We start from the raw sequence: 16748 nt of genomic DNA, 5'->3' as shown, positions 1-16748 counted from the left end.
GGCAATGAAGTTGTGTGATGTCAAATACATTTGTATTTTTCATTTACCAAAGTCATTGCCAATAATAGCGGGATCATGACATGATTAAACTGAACAAGGACCATTTTCAAAAAGTAACGAGTCCGTTAATTATTGCCCAAGATCGTAAAACGCTAAGGAATATTGGAGAATGGCGTAGGAGTGTTATATAAAAGCATTCAGGAACAGTTCCTATGAACAAGAGTGAACATAAAATGTCTGCGAAATTAAAATAAACCTGTAGGGGCACGGTTTGTGTATGCAGGGAACATCAACACAAGGCTTCATTTTTACAGGTTGGTTTATTACAAACTTGTTTCAGGCTACGCACTACTTTATCATTTGCATGTTCCAAGCAGAAACGCTGAATTCTTATTTTAACATTTTGTCTCTTTTTGCACTTGTCTACGATATGAAGAGAACCCAGAATTGATCTTGTCATTGTAATTATTTTCGAAGTACACCTGGGGAGAAAAGTCACCGTAAAGTATTTGTCTAGAATCCAAGTTCGCCGCATTCAGCGATATCCCTTTTCGACCAACCCTCCCAACACTGCTAACGGCATCACACCCAATAGGTGTATTGTTATGGTGTGCACAAGCCTTGCACAGTCTGCTGTGCATACTCCTCTTGCCCTCCAAGCAGATACGGATTTCAGACTATCTAAAACGGATAGTAAAAATGCGTGAACTTACTTTTGCAGTCATTGTCTGGCGAGTCGAGAGATACACAATGTCGAACGGCCCTGCTATATACGCTACCAAAATCACAGGTTTCAAGAGCGAACCAGCCTCTATAGCAAATGTAGAAATGTTGGCAGTCGTTAGGGTGGGGGTGCGTTTGCCCATGCACACATCCTGGCGCCGTGGTCCTTAAATCTAAAAAATTTCGCACATACTGTAAAATGTTTTTTCCTAGACAATTCTGTATTAGGTCATGAAGGAACTTATTTTCTATGCATCCCTTGCTTTGCATTTTAAACTTAATTTCATATATATACACTGCTACACACTTACATACATACATATATATATATATACACATAGCCAAAATAAGGGATTCGGGGCATTCAATAGGACCATAATACTTGTAGTTGGAAATAAAATCGACCGAGGCATTCAAGTTGTGTGTGATATATATATATATATTTATTTATTTATTTATTACAGTGCTCAAAGAATATTTTAGCCAGGTTCAGAGCTGGTGACAAACTCGCAAACGCGAACTGAAATTCCATAATGGAATATAGTTTGTAGCCAAATTTGCATCGGGTGCTACATTTCCGGGTGAATACGACATTGACGTTAGTACTCTAGTCCGTGTACCGTAGCTAATATTTATACGTGCCGATGCAATGTGAATATAAATGTTAAGGTAATGTTCTTCGTTTCAGTTTGTAAAAATAGTACCTTAATATACGATACTGGCAGTTCTGTGCATCGTGACGACTCGAAAATGAAAATGTATACCACGAACACAAACTGAAAGCATTTAAGTGATTGCATAAATCAAGACAAAACCATATTTGATAGTGATAGAAAGTTATATTTTCAACATAGCGTAAAGTATTCTGGTTACGATGAATATATTAAACCAGCTCGAATGCCTGTGATTGTAATAACAAGTGGCAGGTAAGATGGACAAGACTGTTACAGTTAAAAGGGCATATGCATTTTGTGTCCCAGAATATAGATGAAATGTCCATTTTCCAGGACATTTTGCTTTCCAGTTTATCCCTATCAGTACAATATTTGATACGAATTCGATGGACATCATTTCAAATTATCGAATTCTCGGACTTAATTCGATCCGAAACTTTAGATATGTCGTGATTAAAGGATAAATGTTCTATTAATTATAATATGAACTATGTCTCTGGTAAACACGATATATAACAGTGGTGGCCAAGCAAATACAATGTCAGGTTTTCAAAACGTCTAATTTGCACTGTCACTGCGACAAAAATTTAATTTAATAGGAATAACACGTCTAGGTAATAATTTTGAATGTTATACTCCTATCTAATTCAGCATGTATGAAACTAAGAAATCACATCTAACACGTAAACAATGAAACAACTAAACTTTCCTGGTAACTCGCTGAACACGTACTTTCAATTGTAGTACGATCCGTCTTGATAGTTGCCTTAGCTGACTGAAAGACAGACGGATTAAAATTGATGGAATAAAACAAAGCTACGCAGACGTAAAATCTATTCCACCAAATTGAGGCGAAAAGCAAAGGCAAAGATTATTGCTTTACAACTATTCGCCCGTACTTAGTCTGGAATCTAAAAGAAAGCGGATCGAACTAAAGTCACTAATTTCAGCGGTTGCGATGTGACCCATTGTGGTCGATCTTCTCTAAAAGACAGGCCAGCAGACAGTTAAGCTACAACAATAACACTGGAACATTCTTTTAAGGTCCTGGAGCACATAAAAACAATCTTACAGAAAACAAATCTGAATCTAAACAATAGATGCATATCACTATGCGACTATGCGAGTTTTCATTTTATCAATCACGAATAGTTTAATTTTAACTCCGGGAGACGTTTGCAATTGCGAAATGTACTTACTTGTCATTGTGGGCTCGGTCGTAGCAGTTGTCTTTCCTGAAAGAGAAACAGGGACATGATATGAACTTCGACAATAAAATATGCAAGTTCTTGCCGTCAGAAGAGTAGAAAAGTATATCAAGCATTTCATTTAAGCATACAATGTAAAGAACAAGCGCGAGCTGCAAATGTTGCATAAATAGTGATTTGTTGCAATCGTTTGAAAAGTGTCGACCGTTTGGGGTAATTGTGCGACGCAGAAAAGCCAGTTACCGAGAGGTTTCGTCTATGTATCTAAATGTGACGTTACTTTTTTCGTCTTGTACATGCAACCTATACAATCAACCTGTTTCTGTACATGTACTGTTTAAATAAACGTTGTTTCCTGGAATTAATTTTGCATTAAAATATTAAGTAACATTCCTTCAACTTATCGGAACGAATTCTGCAGTAGGTCACGGAACATTCCTTCTACGTATCGGCTGCTTTGCATTTCACACTTATTCATGTCCCTGTTCGTGTGTAATGTGGTCATTATTTCAACGCTTTTCCTGTCTTATAATGAAAGGCTATAGCCGAGTCTTGAATAAGTACATATTAAAATAGCGCCATTTTTACGGGAAAAAGGTTTCCAGACTGGGTGTCTCAATCTTGGTCATGTGATATAAAAAGTTAACAATCATTGTATTACAATGCTTGGTTTACCCAAAAGACCAGGTTCAAGTAAACTCATACTAGCCAGAATGATAGCTATCTTAATGTTAGATTAAAAAGATTAATCAATAAGTCTCGATTAAAAAAATCAGTAATAAGATTCGATTGAAACTAGTAATCAATTATCAGCCTCGATTAAAAGTTGTTGGAGGGTTTAACGCCATTTTTCAGCACACGATAGGCTATACATGGCGGCTAGTATTAATGGTGGAGGAAGAACCCGAGAAACCCCCGGAAAGAACCGACCCACGAGAAGCTACTGGCAAGCTTTCTCACATTCCCACATTGGCTGAATCCGAGACTCGAACCCACGCAGACAGGTGAGATGGCAATGATCCGTAACGGAGTGCGCTTTAGACCACTCGGCCACTCAGGGCCCCCACAATCTGAGAAATTATGGTTTGTCAAAAACAGCAATGATTACATACGACTAGTTCAACACGAGGTGTCTTTAAATTGTCTCCAGACATTGCAAATATATTGGATAATGTAAATTCAGGGTAAATTGATCTTAAGTATAACAAGTCGATAAGAACCAGAGATTAATTTAAAATCACTTTCATAAAATTTGTTTTTGAAGCTCCTTTTTGTCTAACAGTGGAAACGAGGTTTTATTACGTGAAAATTATTGCATTTGATGTAACGGCCAGTATGACGTCTATCACAAGAAAACATTGTGTGTGGACAATACCACCCTTCCTAAATTCGTAAATATACAAGATTTGTGTTGACCGCATCAGATAAACATTGATCAATCATATTCTGCGGGTGCGAGGTTTTATCATGTCGCCACAAAAAAGCAAGCAATCCTGAAAACTCAAGATTCGCAATACACAGTACTTCAACTTCGGACATGATGACTCGAGGTTACATTTCAGGAAATAAGGTCTTCTGACGATTCAGTATGTCTTCAACCTGGAATAAAATGGAAGGCATCGTACCGCTTCGCATTAGCATGTAATTCTCTTACGCTTCGATTCAAGGAGGTCGTGTTCTACAAACCTTACCTGTGCATACCAGCATCGCAAATACGAATGTCAGCTTCATTTTGTGCGTCCAAAACGAGAGTCACTGCAATTAAAAGATTACAATTAATGTAATTAGAACCGTCATATGCTTGTTTTTGCATACTGTTATCTGAAGTACTAGTTTTATAAATGTGCATAATTCTAATATTCTATAAAGTTGCGTCAAAACAGACATCCAAGATGGTGCATAACATTTAATCTAATGATGTATCGCCGACTATGCAGTCTTTGAAAACGAAAACTAATCTAGCATTACAACGAAAAGCGGTTCATCTACTTTCACATTTTACCCAGATATTGAATCACTTATCACATTTCAGTCGTACTGATCGCAAAACAAATTAGACAACCAAGTTCGTATCATTTTGAACCCGTGTCGAAGTCGGACTATAGTGGAGAAACTATCATGGAACTCGCTTTCATTTGCTGCATTCTAGGGCAAATCCAGGTTGAACTTCAGTAGAGTTGTAGGATTTCAAAATATGTTAAGCAATATAACCTAGACTGGATGGTATCTAAGTCTTTCTGACCCGTGCCACTGCACTCTTGAGGCGAGCAAGCTAATAAGGTATGCGATTGTGTAACGAGGGACTAAAATGTACAAATTAGACCCTTATTATCACTAAAAGTTCCCATTATTCCAATACACTACATGTGTCATTTCGTTCGGGTATATACTCTTGCTAAACGAGCAGTGTTTCATACAAGATGCGAAAGCAGATTCAAGTAACCAAGAATTCTGGACCGAGTTGCAGATCAGTCCATTCGTCTGTTATCCATTCGTCTGTCCGTCATTTTATCCCTGAATAAACTTCCTCCCATTCCGCAAATTTTAAATTTTCCCAAATTTATTTAACTTGCCAATAAGATAGCCACAAGCAAATAAAGCCAACTCCTTTTGTCCCTGATGTATTTTCAATGGCCCAGCGACCATGTAGGTTACAGTGCCCAGGTAACGGATCAAAAGTGCCTTGCTCAAGTACCTATAACGTTAGCCGACCCGGTCTTGTTTGACAAGATTCGAACCAGCACTTTCTAAGTCGCAAGCCAGACACGATAACCACCGAGAAAACGCGCAGAATATCAATTTTCAATTACATCACGATTTTCAAATGTTTTGTATAATAGCTAGTCTAGTGACTATTTCATGTTAACAAAAACCACAAATATGTGATGTATAAATTTGCCTATTCGTGGTAGAATAAAACTGGTCCAGCTTACGCACAATTATGTTGAATATTCGAATAGGTAGGCCCTATACTATGGAAGTCACAAGTTGTATTCATTAATATCGAATCAAGTTTGTCGTCATAATAAATTTCTATTTTTAATAACATCTGTAAACCAACAATCATAGTTGCTGATGTTAGGGAAGATTAAACTTTCCAAATACAGTTTTACGGGGCTAATTCAGCCAGAACGTAATCGTCATGAGCGATTGAATCAGCTGTGTTTGCTGATCGTACGAGCGCGTGATCAGTTCGATAATGCTGAAAAAAATATCCGTACATGTACTTAGTATGGAGGTTAACGGCCGCACGCGCACTACCCCATATTGTGTAGCAAACGATAATGATAACGTTAATGTTAATGAATTTCTTCGACAATTATATAGTACATGTACACCAAATCATGTCATGCTCGTGCATCGCACAAAACTGGCCCGATTAAAGGGAACGTTAATAAGCTACTAAACTTTCTAAGCAAAACTAAACTGGCTGGTTGGTTACGATTACTGGTGTTAATGCACGTTCAGAAGTTTGATGTATTAAATGGAGTCAGTTTCATTTTTGCCAGTTCTCCGAACCCTCATTCACATCACTACCATTTTTGAATTTGGCCTACATGCTTATAGCTGTAACAAAATCAAAACCACAAATTGCTTAGTAATAATGTTCATTAGGCATCAAACCTCGTATGGGAGACTGAATTTGCTATGTTATCAAAATGTTCAATACGTTCCGTCAAATCTGAAATTGTTATATTTCTGATTTATGTGATTTGTGGTACCATTTACAACTCGCAAATGAGGATTTGAGAAGTATTTTGTTCTGTGGAGAATTCTTTGCATCTAAAGCTCCAGATACAAAAAGCCTCAAAACCGTCATAATTAGTAAAATATCGACTTTCTCGTTTGACGCGGAGTGCCAAAACATCTTATATTATCGGTCTGCTAATGATAGCATGGCTCTTGAAGTTTGCCATCGGCTAATATGTAAATAAAAACACTGGCCTTCAAGATAGACATGTATACTATTTGTTTTACTTTGCATTATATTAAAATGATTTTAATGTTCTGTTATCAGATTGCATGAAACGATCGATAAAACAGACGCCATGTAGAGTCCAGGTTATGCAAGGAGAGTTCCCTGGTATTGTAATATTTATACGATAGCCATATAATTTTCCTAATGTTGGGAACTCTATGTACATGTTGCACAAAGTGTAAATCAACTTGAAAAATGATGCTACGTCCATGGTACTCATTCTGCCACACGTACCGTCGAACAGAAACTTGTCAGTTTTAAAGAAATACACTTCTAACCGCCTGCGACGGGTAGAGTAGGACTGCGATTGTCGCTGAGAATGGACTACGAATATGACCATGAAAGTACATGTCGACCTCACTGTTTAAACAACTCAGTGTTCCAATGAAAAGTAATAAATCATGTAGAAGATTTGAAGTCAACACCTGTAAATTATGAACACCTCTAGAAAATGACCGTCCATACTTCACATTTGTTCTCTTATTGGCTACCATATATTTGATCTCTAGGTTCTTGACAAAGACTAATCATATGATGTCATTGGATATCATACGACAAACTTTGTTAACCGAATTGTTGCATTGATAGGGATTTTAAGAGTCTAATTTAGAACATGGGGTACGGGCAAGTTTGAAAATAGTCATGGGTGCATTTTTAAAATAGTGTACTCGCCAGCAAGCCAGAGATTTTCTCGAAATCAACTTATTTAGAGCAGGTAATTTATGGTCATAATTTATAGAAATACACGGTAGCTGGTGGTATGCAGGAAAAATACGTAAAACTTTCTAATACCACGATACCATAAAAACCCACGATATCGTAAGAAGCTACCATATATAAACACCGACATTTGTGTCCTGGCTGCAAAACACTAGGTTGCGAGTTTGAAACTCGCGGTGGCATCACAATTTGTATGGCCATACATTCTTTTAAACTCGCTAATCCCAATTCTCAATTTGTATTATCTTTACAATTTATCACACCAGTATCCCCCAACCCCGCTAAAAAAGGCACACATACACAAACGTGTCGTCACTTGTCACTTGATTTGACAATCGTTTTATTCTTGCGTACGTTTATTGGGTAGTATGCAACGAGTAAACACCCTTTATTTTGGTGCTCTTCGAATAACGTCAGGGCTCTTTTGAAAATTTGGAACCCCCTCCTCCAAACAGTTGTACTGATCAGGCCCTGAATGTTAAAGATAAAGTCTGGGTTCAGATCGATATCTAGTACAGATAAATTAGACTTATACATTTCATACGATACTGAAATACATCAGTGTACAACAAATGGAAGACGCCAATGTGGCGATCCTACTTTACTCGCCAGTAGGGTTACAACTTTGGAACTCCTTTCCGTTTCTATTTAGAAAATATGTCCTCGCGCATGTTATTCCGACCCGTATTTCTGTATTGAATCCCATTTCAATTTTCTTTTTCTGCTATGTTTTATAACGATTTAGAAGTGAAATTTTCACAGTAAAAGGTTCCAGAGAGATTTGACTATTTTGAAATTCTCGATTCTTTGTACAGATGACCTATCTTTGTTTTGGATTCTTTTTACAATCATGATGAAGCATGGCGTCTAAAAATAATAGTCTTACAGTATTTCTTGGGGGAGAAATCTGAACATTTTGTAAGGGTTTTAGACTAGAAAGTGACTTTTTTTTGGCATAGTATTAACCTCAGGTGGTTCATTTAATAAGGCGCAAAATCCCCCCCCCCCAATTGCTTCTAGACTCTAGACTCAATTTAAATTATGCGCTGAAGTATGGAGATCTGAGCAAATGCGGTCGTAAAAACATGTTGGATATTAGTACCACGAGTCGAGAAATATACCAAAATGATATTGTTAGAGTTGGGACGAAGGTAGGGATAAATAGGTACTACCTTATTTCAGTACTGTACCAAAGCTGTACGCGTTACGAGAGCTTTTTTGTTTTATTGTTATGGAACTTTGAAGAAAAACTATTGGTAACAATTACTAAATGATACAGGAATTGCTTAACCTAGGCTCAATCCATATTTGCTGGCCAATTTTCAGATAAAAACCCTATCTACACCTTGGCGGATCGAACATTCTGTTCATGCGCCATCTATTGGATTTCACAAGTTGTCTTCCTTAGAATGCAATACCAACAAGACCAATAGCGTGTAACAGCGTTGCATTGTATATCGGCCAAAAATGGTGAGGGCAATTGACTTGAAAGGATTCTTTGTATGTTTAACATCGAAAGTATGAATGCGTACCAGAGGGACGCCATTACACTTGTATTTGAGTGAAATGTATTTGTACAAACATGGACCGGCAGTGGAAAAGTGCTTATCAGTCCAATCAAGTTGCGTGTTCCCTTTGTCTCAGTCACGTACCCCTTGTCTCGATCATGTAGGAACAGTGTTCAGATATGAACAGATTAATGTCGATTGTATGCGGTAGCTTGCCGCCGAATCCAATGAAATTCATTTACCCGAAGCACAAAAATTGCTGCTCGATACGCCAACGCGTAGATAGTGTTAACCTATCGGAATATTGGCTCGCAAAGATGGTCTCAATCTGTTGCCAATACGAAGGTATTTTCATATATATATAATAATAATAATAATAATAATAATAATATGAAAATACCTTTGTATTGGCAGCAGATTGATTTGTGTATAAATATCGTGAATTCAAAGTAGTTCTGGATGGCGCCATTTTGACACGTCAGGACTGTTGGCGGACCAGCGTATTTGACCTGAAGTTTATACCGAACATTGCACTGTTTTGGATCTGACAGAATTTCTACAGGATTTAGGATTTCGCTCATATCACAAATTCCTCTTAAATTTTCATTTTATAACACTGGTGATAAAATTGATTGCTGAATTTGCAAAACTTGGCTTTGCTTCTTTCTGTTAGTTTATGACCAAAAAATCCTACCAACATGTAGTTTGCCTAGACATTGTATACAATATAAAGAAATCTTCGAGAGGCAACACGTAAATTTGTCTATGGAGTTTTTCGTTCATAACATTGGAACTGGTTACATTTAAACAATGGAGAAAGGCATTTAAAAGTTAAACCTATCTCAAAAGCAGAAGCAAGCTGGTATAACAGACCACATCCTGCTTGTATTGAACATGGCTGTATCTCCGTTTTTAAATGAATGCGATGCATCACTTTATCATACATGTGAAAGTTATCTGCTTCGAAGTAAAGGGATTGTTGATTGTGGGTTAGACCAAGTATTTCAAACTAAATAAATAATCATTGTCGTTTTATTAGACATGTTCGTAATTTCATGTACACAATTTATCTTAAGAATCCGATTTAATGAATGCCAGGATATATGACCTTTAATACATATTGGAGCTTCAATCAAACATTGTTCAATGGTGTAATTTTTCTTAGCCTTTTATTAACTTCTGGAATGTTCATTTTAATTTCTTTTATATGCCTAAAGTTCTTTCCATAATGAAATAGAGCTGCAGATCTTTATGTGCATTTTACTCAATTTCTACATTTCTGCACTACATTCGGTTCTTGTATTTAAAACGCACTTGCCGTGACTAATTAGCTTCAGGCGATCAACTTCAAAATTCATTCAAACAACGACTAGTCTTAATTATATCAAGACTGACACTGAATAAACATTCATTGCCACTAAATTAATCAGGACATTGAGAATTCTGGGTAAACTTGATCTGTCAAAAAGATTGTAGTACATTATATAATATGTCAGTGACCTTCGGTTGAAATACCAGACACCCCATTGGAACAAATAGCACTCAAATGAACTGAAACAATTTCAGCAAAGTCACTGAAGCATGAAACCATCTAGGTCCTGTTAGTAACGAAAGATGTATCCCGCACTAAGTTCTTTTCTTTTAGAGTATACGTAAATCATGCCAAAAACTTCTGCAGTCATAAACTAGACGCGAAGATTTCCCAAACCAGTAAAGACTGAATTTGGGTAACGATGAGCTTTTGTTACACGAGTGGTACTACAAAGAGGACCAATATCAATTATAACACGAACTATGCCCAACATAAAAAACATTAATCCATATCAGTGAAATGCATGTCACTGACTTGCGATATGGGTGAATTACTCAATACTCAATATTCATCACGTCGCAAAGTTTCACGATTATGAATAATAGTATGTATAATAGTATATAATAGTATGTCTACATAATAAATATTCATCACGTCGCAAAGTTTCAAGATTATGAATAATAGTATGTATAATAGTATATAATAGTATGTCTACATAATAAATATTCATCACGTCGCAAAGTTTCAAGATTATGAATAATAGTATGTATAATAGTATATAATGGTATGTCTGCATAATAAATAATCCAAACAAGTGAAAAGAATAAACGTACGAAGTCGGTAAAATGTGGAATTTAGGTCAGTGACCTTTTAGTTTAAGGGTGTGATAGTAATGGCGAATATCACCGATTTGAAATACGTATAATGGGGGTGGGGGTAAAATGAAAACACATTTTGGACTTTGAAATTTTATAAACTTACGAAAAATTGATTAAATATCATAACCTCTTTGTATGTAGCATGAAAAATGAATAAATATCATAACCTCTTTGTAATTAGCACAATCATATCAAAGATTCAACCTGCATTTGCAGTTTATTTCAATGTGTAGTCAGAGGGACAAACTAATCGATGAAATGTAGTGTTACGATGGGCTGGGCAGCATTTATTATATTAAGAGGACGTCAAAGTACTGTATTAACAGTACATTTTTTAGGAATCCATAATCGCCATCTTGCTACTAGTCACTTGGTCTACACACCGTTGAACTCGCTGCTTTAATGGTGCCCATGATACTCTTACTTGTAAACTGCTAAGCGATCAAAGCAAAAGTATAGTGTGGTTCCACAAATTTGAATATCCTGATGAGGCAGCTACAGATGGAAGAATCCAAGTAGCTGCAATCATTGTTTCTACAAGCGAGCACGTCAAAATGCGCGAATAGTCGGTACGATTAAAAATGTTGATACCTGTCAGGTATGATCGATTCTAAAGATGCGGAAACGATTTTGAAACCTCTTTGTTTACATCCCCAAATTGCGTCAAATTGATAAGGTAATCGCAACAAAACAATGATACATGTTGGTGAAATCACGACAAGCTGTAGATTCCTGACAAATTGTATACTTACCTTTCCGGGCTAGTGCATTTTTTATTTTATTTTATCTTTTCTTCAGGTATGCACTGCTTTTCGTGGTTTCTTCGTTATATCAAGTTAACGTTCACTCAAGATTCAAGCAGTAATAACATGAATTATGGTTGGAGAGAAAATGATAGTTGTGCTTCAGATTTGATGGAAGATGGCTATGAATGTTACTTGATAAACAATGTCATAATTTTGTTATTATTTTTATACATAAATTATTTAATCCCTACCTGTAGGAGCAAGCTGTTGTCCTCCCTGTTGAATAGGTAGCAAGTCTGGCAGATATATCCTCGAAGTAAACGGCCTAGAATGGCTTTTATACGCACGAGTATCGGAGTAACTCTCAAGCACGAGATGTGTACACCGCATGATTTTTCTTGCAATTTGCCTTCTGCACGGGTACGCTTGGAGAGTGATCACGTCGATAAATTTGTAATGCAACATAGTGTTTTACTCACGCAACTGAGTTCAAAAAGATATTATTATATTATTCCAGTAGAATGGAAATTTGGCAGCCTCAGTAAAAACAAGGACGTTATGGAGAACAATGATACGAAAAGAACATAGCTAATGCGTTAACAAAGTGGCATAAAAAAATCAGTATTTAGGCAGAAAATTATTATTGTGATCTTTAGAAGAAAAACATAGCCACTTTTAAAACAAAAGTGTTGTTGTTGTTGTAGGGTTTAACGCCATTTTCAGCACACGATAGGCTATACATGGCAACCAGTATTAATGGTGGAGGAAGAACCCGGGAAATCCCGGAAAGAACCACCGACCCACGAGAAGCTACTGGCAAGCTTTCTCACATACCCACATTAAAAACAAAAGTGAATAGAAATTTCTTCGTCATGCGAACTTACCAAAAGATAAAGGTAAAATAAACAGACAAGAAACCCCTTAGATAGTTAAGTCATAACGAATAGTCACACGCTTTATTGCCACGACTCGTGAGTCTCTCTCTCTCTCTCTCCCTTCCTGGGGCTGCAAGACCCCCCCCCTCCCCATCCCTTCCGGGGATGCATTCAAGATTGAAAACCTTTTTTGTTATCATCTCATCCTTGTGAAACATCATATCAAATATATGAACACAGTTAGTGTCAGTGTAGTTAAGGCTTTACAATTTGATTTCAGACTCTACATTCCACATTAAAATGGCATATTGAGAGCATCTCGATATCGTGTAAATGCCACGTGGCCTATATACAGAAATGTACAAGTTGTAATAACGATATTTCACGAGTCTCGCTTTGAGCAAAATAGTAGATCACACTATGAGAAAAGTTATAGAAGATGAAGATTCCTAATACTTGAGCAATAGTTCAATTTGTGTGCTCAAACAATTTAATGACTACGGGGCCAGATAATGGGAATGAATCCATATTACCTATGAAAATATTACCTTTAACTCCGACCTATTCTTCCATTAATGATCCGAAAACTTTGCTGTCATCAACGTATCCTCCTAGAACATCATACTAAATATGATCAGCCTCCCTAATCAGTGTAGATGGACTAAATATTGCAAGGAAACTGATTAATTGGAGGATGGACGAATGGAAGTACGTACAAACAAACGCACATAACAGTGGTGGATTCAGAAATAGCGTGTATATGTGCGTGTTTGTGGGAGTGTGCCTAAACAAGTAGGCTCGGTGTCTGTGGGACGGAGCACTCAGCGGAGGCCAATGGGGCAAAGCCTGTAAAACTTCCTGCACTTCAAGCGTTTCCAATGCATAATTTTTACCATCGAACTGTAAAGAAAACTTATATATGACTTGTTCCGGTATAAGCCTCCTCCCCCAACTATGCATAACCAATCATTATATATTCGCAGAAAGGGCGGATATAGAAATACTTGCGACAAGAAACTGTATTATTTGGAGTATAATGAAAGAGTTAAGCACATTTTCCGATTTTGTTTTTACTTTAATGACATGTGCAAATTAAGAAAATAATATTTTAAACCTTTGTGGGAACTTTGATGCGTAAATCAGCAAATTATCTGATAAGAGCAAACTTTGTGTTTCGAGGAAACAATGGGATAAAGTAACATGATCGCTTATATTAATGCTAGTTACAAAGCTATCAGTAATTGCTACTGTTTGTTGAAAAAAGTATCTGTAATTGTTTGGATAGTATGAATTAAATAGTGTTATCAAGAGTCTAGTTATTTGTACCTTAATGTCAGGAATTATATATATATATATATATATATATATATATATATATATATATATATATATATATATATATATATATATATATATAGTGAGAGAGAGAGAGAGAGAGAGAGACGCTCTTTTAAAATACGATCGATAATGGTTTTTCAATTGAGTTTAATGGCGAAAAGTAATTTCTGACGCAGACTCGGTAACAGGTAGCTAAACTTCACAGTATTTAGCATTAACCCTTTCATATATCAGAGTTTTCACCATGGCTTAATGTCGAATCGGAGTAGGGAGTAGCTTTCCACCACGACGTCCTGTCCACCCAGAGTTGGGAGTAGCTTTCCACCACGTCGTCCTGTCCACCCAGAGTTGGGAGTAGCTAACCACCACGACATCCTGTCCACTCGGAGTAGGGAGTAGCTTTCCACCACGACATCATGTCCGCTTAGAGTAGGTTGTAGCTTTCCACCACGACATCATATCCGCTTGGAGTAGGAAATAGCTATCCAAGTAGCAGCTGATTCTCAGTATTGAACGAGTTCCATTCCATCCTTTGTAAATGTTTGCAAATAATCACATCAAATCATTGCTGCATATATTCTTTTTTCTTTCTCCGGGTTCCTAAAAATATCTTCAGCCATTAAAAAACGTTATTAGCCTGACAAGCATATTTTAACATACAGAGGCATGGAGAACGTCATAACATTATAAGCCTAGCTAAAGACGGCAGTACACTAAATCGCAGGAAAAAGCTGAGGTTAAAGAATTCATAATAGTTTCATTCCTGCATCAAAACAATAATAAAATCTTAAATTATTCTTACTATTCGCATGCAGAACGAAATCTGATTTGTGGTATCTTGTACAAGTTGATGAAATTACATGACGAACTAAGAACTACAAAAAAACCAAGAGATTCTTGGCATCCGTCCGTCTACGAGAGACGATGGCATAGCTCCAAGGTACGCTTTTGCTTATCCTTCTTTTTAGCTCTCTTTTCAGCTTGCTTTATTCTTCTCTTTTCCTCTGCGTTTTGAACTCCCTGCCTGATAGCTAGACGCCAGCTGGAACGGTTGTTTGCACAGCTCTCCCAGTCGTTGACGTTGATGTTTGCTGTCTTCATATCCTTCTTGCAAACATCTTTGTAGCGCAGATGTGGTCGTCCAGTTGGTCGTGCACCTTCTGCTAACTCCCCATATAACAGGTCCTTGGGAATGCGACCTGGGTCCATTCTCTTGACATGGCCGAGCCAGCGAAGGCGCCTCTCGCTGAGTATGGAGAACATGCTGTTCATGTTGGCGCGTTCTAGAACCTCTGTGTTGGGTACTTTGTCCTGCCACTGGATGTGCAGAATGCGCCGCAGACATCTCAGGTGGAAGCTGTTGAGTTTCCTCTCGTGTCTTGCATAGGTGGTCCATGTTTCGCTGCTGTAGAGAAGTGAGCTGAGCACGCACGCTTGGTAGACACGCAGTTTGGTCTTCTCTGTGAGGTTGGGGTTGTTCCAGACCCTCTGGTTAAGTCTGGCCATCACTGCTGCTGCCTTGGCAATCCTGCCGCCCACCTCAGAATCAATGGAGACTGAGCTGGAGATGTTAAACCCGAGGTATGTGAAGTTCTCGACAACTTCCAAATTGTACCCATCGATGGAGACAGAGGGAGGGGAGTCTGTGTCCTGTGCCATGACATTTGTTTTCTTCAAACTGATGGTCAGTCCAAATTCCTTACATGCATGGGAGAGGCAGCATACCAGCTGCTGAAGTCCATCTTCCGTGTGTGATGTCAAGGCTGCATCGTCGGCAAAGAGCAATTCACGGATGAGTACCTCTGTGACTTTAGTCTTAGCACGGAGACGGGCGATGTTGAACAGCTTGCCGTCAGCCCTGGTATGGATGTACACTCCCTCGCTGCAGTCCTTGAATGCGTACTGGAGAAGCATGGAGAAGAAGATGGCAAAGAGCGTCGGTGCAAGGACACAGCCTTGTTTGACTCCGCTAACGACTGGGAATGCTTCAGATGTTGCGCCATTGAAGCACACTGTGCTGTGCATGTTCTCGTGGAACGACATAATGACAGCAAGCAAACGTGGGGGGCAACCGATCTTCTGCAGGAGTCTGAAGAGTCCACTCCGACTAACCATGTCAAACGCCTTCGTCAGGTCTATGAAGGCAATGTAGAGGGGCATCCGCTGCTCGCGACACTTCTCCTGCAGCTGACGTAGTGAGAAGATCATGTCTACAGTTGACCTGCCGGCTCGAAATCCACACTGGGATTCTGGGTAGACGCGGGAGGCTAGGATCTGCAAGCGTGCCAAGGCAACACGGGCGAAGGCCTTTCCAACGATGCTGAGGAGGGAGATGCCCCGATAGTTGTTGCAGTCGCTACGGTCTCCTTTGTTTTTGTACAAAGTGACGATGTTGGCATCACGCATGTCCTGTGGGATGTATCCCTGTTCCCAGCAAAGGCAGAGGAGTGTGTGTAGGGGCTGGAGCAGTGCTGGTTTTCCGCTCTTGAGGACTTCAGGCGGAATGCTGTCGCTTCCAGGAGCCTTCCCACAGGCAAGGCAATCGATGGCTTTTCCGAGCTCTTCCAGGGTGGGCTGTGTGTCTAGCTCCTCCATGACAGGCAGGTCTGGAATGGCGTCCAGGGCAGTTCCAGTGACATTGTTTTGGGTTGCATATAGCTCAAGATAGTGCTCAACCCATCGCTGCAGTTGTTTCCCCTGGTCTGTGATGACTTCACCCGTCTTGGACTTGAGGGGGGCGGTCTTGTAGCTGGGGGGGGGGCCTGTCGCTTTTTTGATACCCTCATA

The 16748-nt window shown here is 38.5% G+C and overlaps 1 protein-coding gene across 15 annotated transcripts in view; it reads right to left on the bottom strand.

Moving 5' to 3' along the window:
• Window positions 1-16748, bottom strand: part of LOC149800884 (uncharacterized) — a 67083-nt gene that overhangs the window by 45585 nt on the left and 4750 nt on the right. For 5 of the 15 annotated variants that reach the window (XM_089954909.1, XM_089954914.1, XM_089954921.1 and 2 more), the window contains exons 1-4: window positions 12000-12104; window positions 4297-4360; window positions 2597-2632; window positions 714-896 (exon numbers count right to left, since the gene is read on the bottom strand). In XM_089954909.1, the coding sequence (XP_089811035.1) occupies window positions 714-896; window positions 2597-2632; window positions 4297-4336 (259 nt within the window). In that variant the 5' untranslated portion in view covers window positions 4337-4360; window positions 12000-12104. Of the gene's footprint in view, window positions 1-713; window positions 897-2596; window positions 2635-2848; window positions 2963-3000; window positions 3188-3280; window positions 3398-3419; window positions 3469-4296; window positions 4361-11999; window positions 12108-13171; window positions 13197-16748 lie in introns of those variants that run through there. The other 10 variants (XM_089954917.1, XM_089954916.1, XM_089954911.1 and 7 more) reach the window with 9 other exon arrangements.

This window comes from Sinohyriopsis cumingii, chromosome 4, assembly GCF_028554795.1.
Source record: "Sinohyriopsis cumingii isolate HCF-2022 chromosome 4, ASM2855479v2, whole genome shotgun sequence".
Lineage (NCBI taxonomy): Eukaryota > Metazoa > Mollusca > Bivalvia > Unionida > Unionidae > Sinohyriopsis > Sinohyriopsis cumingii.
The sequence above is the reverse complement of the archived record's forward strand: the minus strand, read 5'-3'. Positions and strand labels throughout refer to the sequence as shown.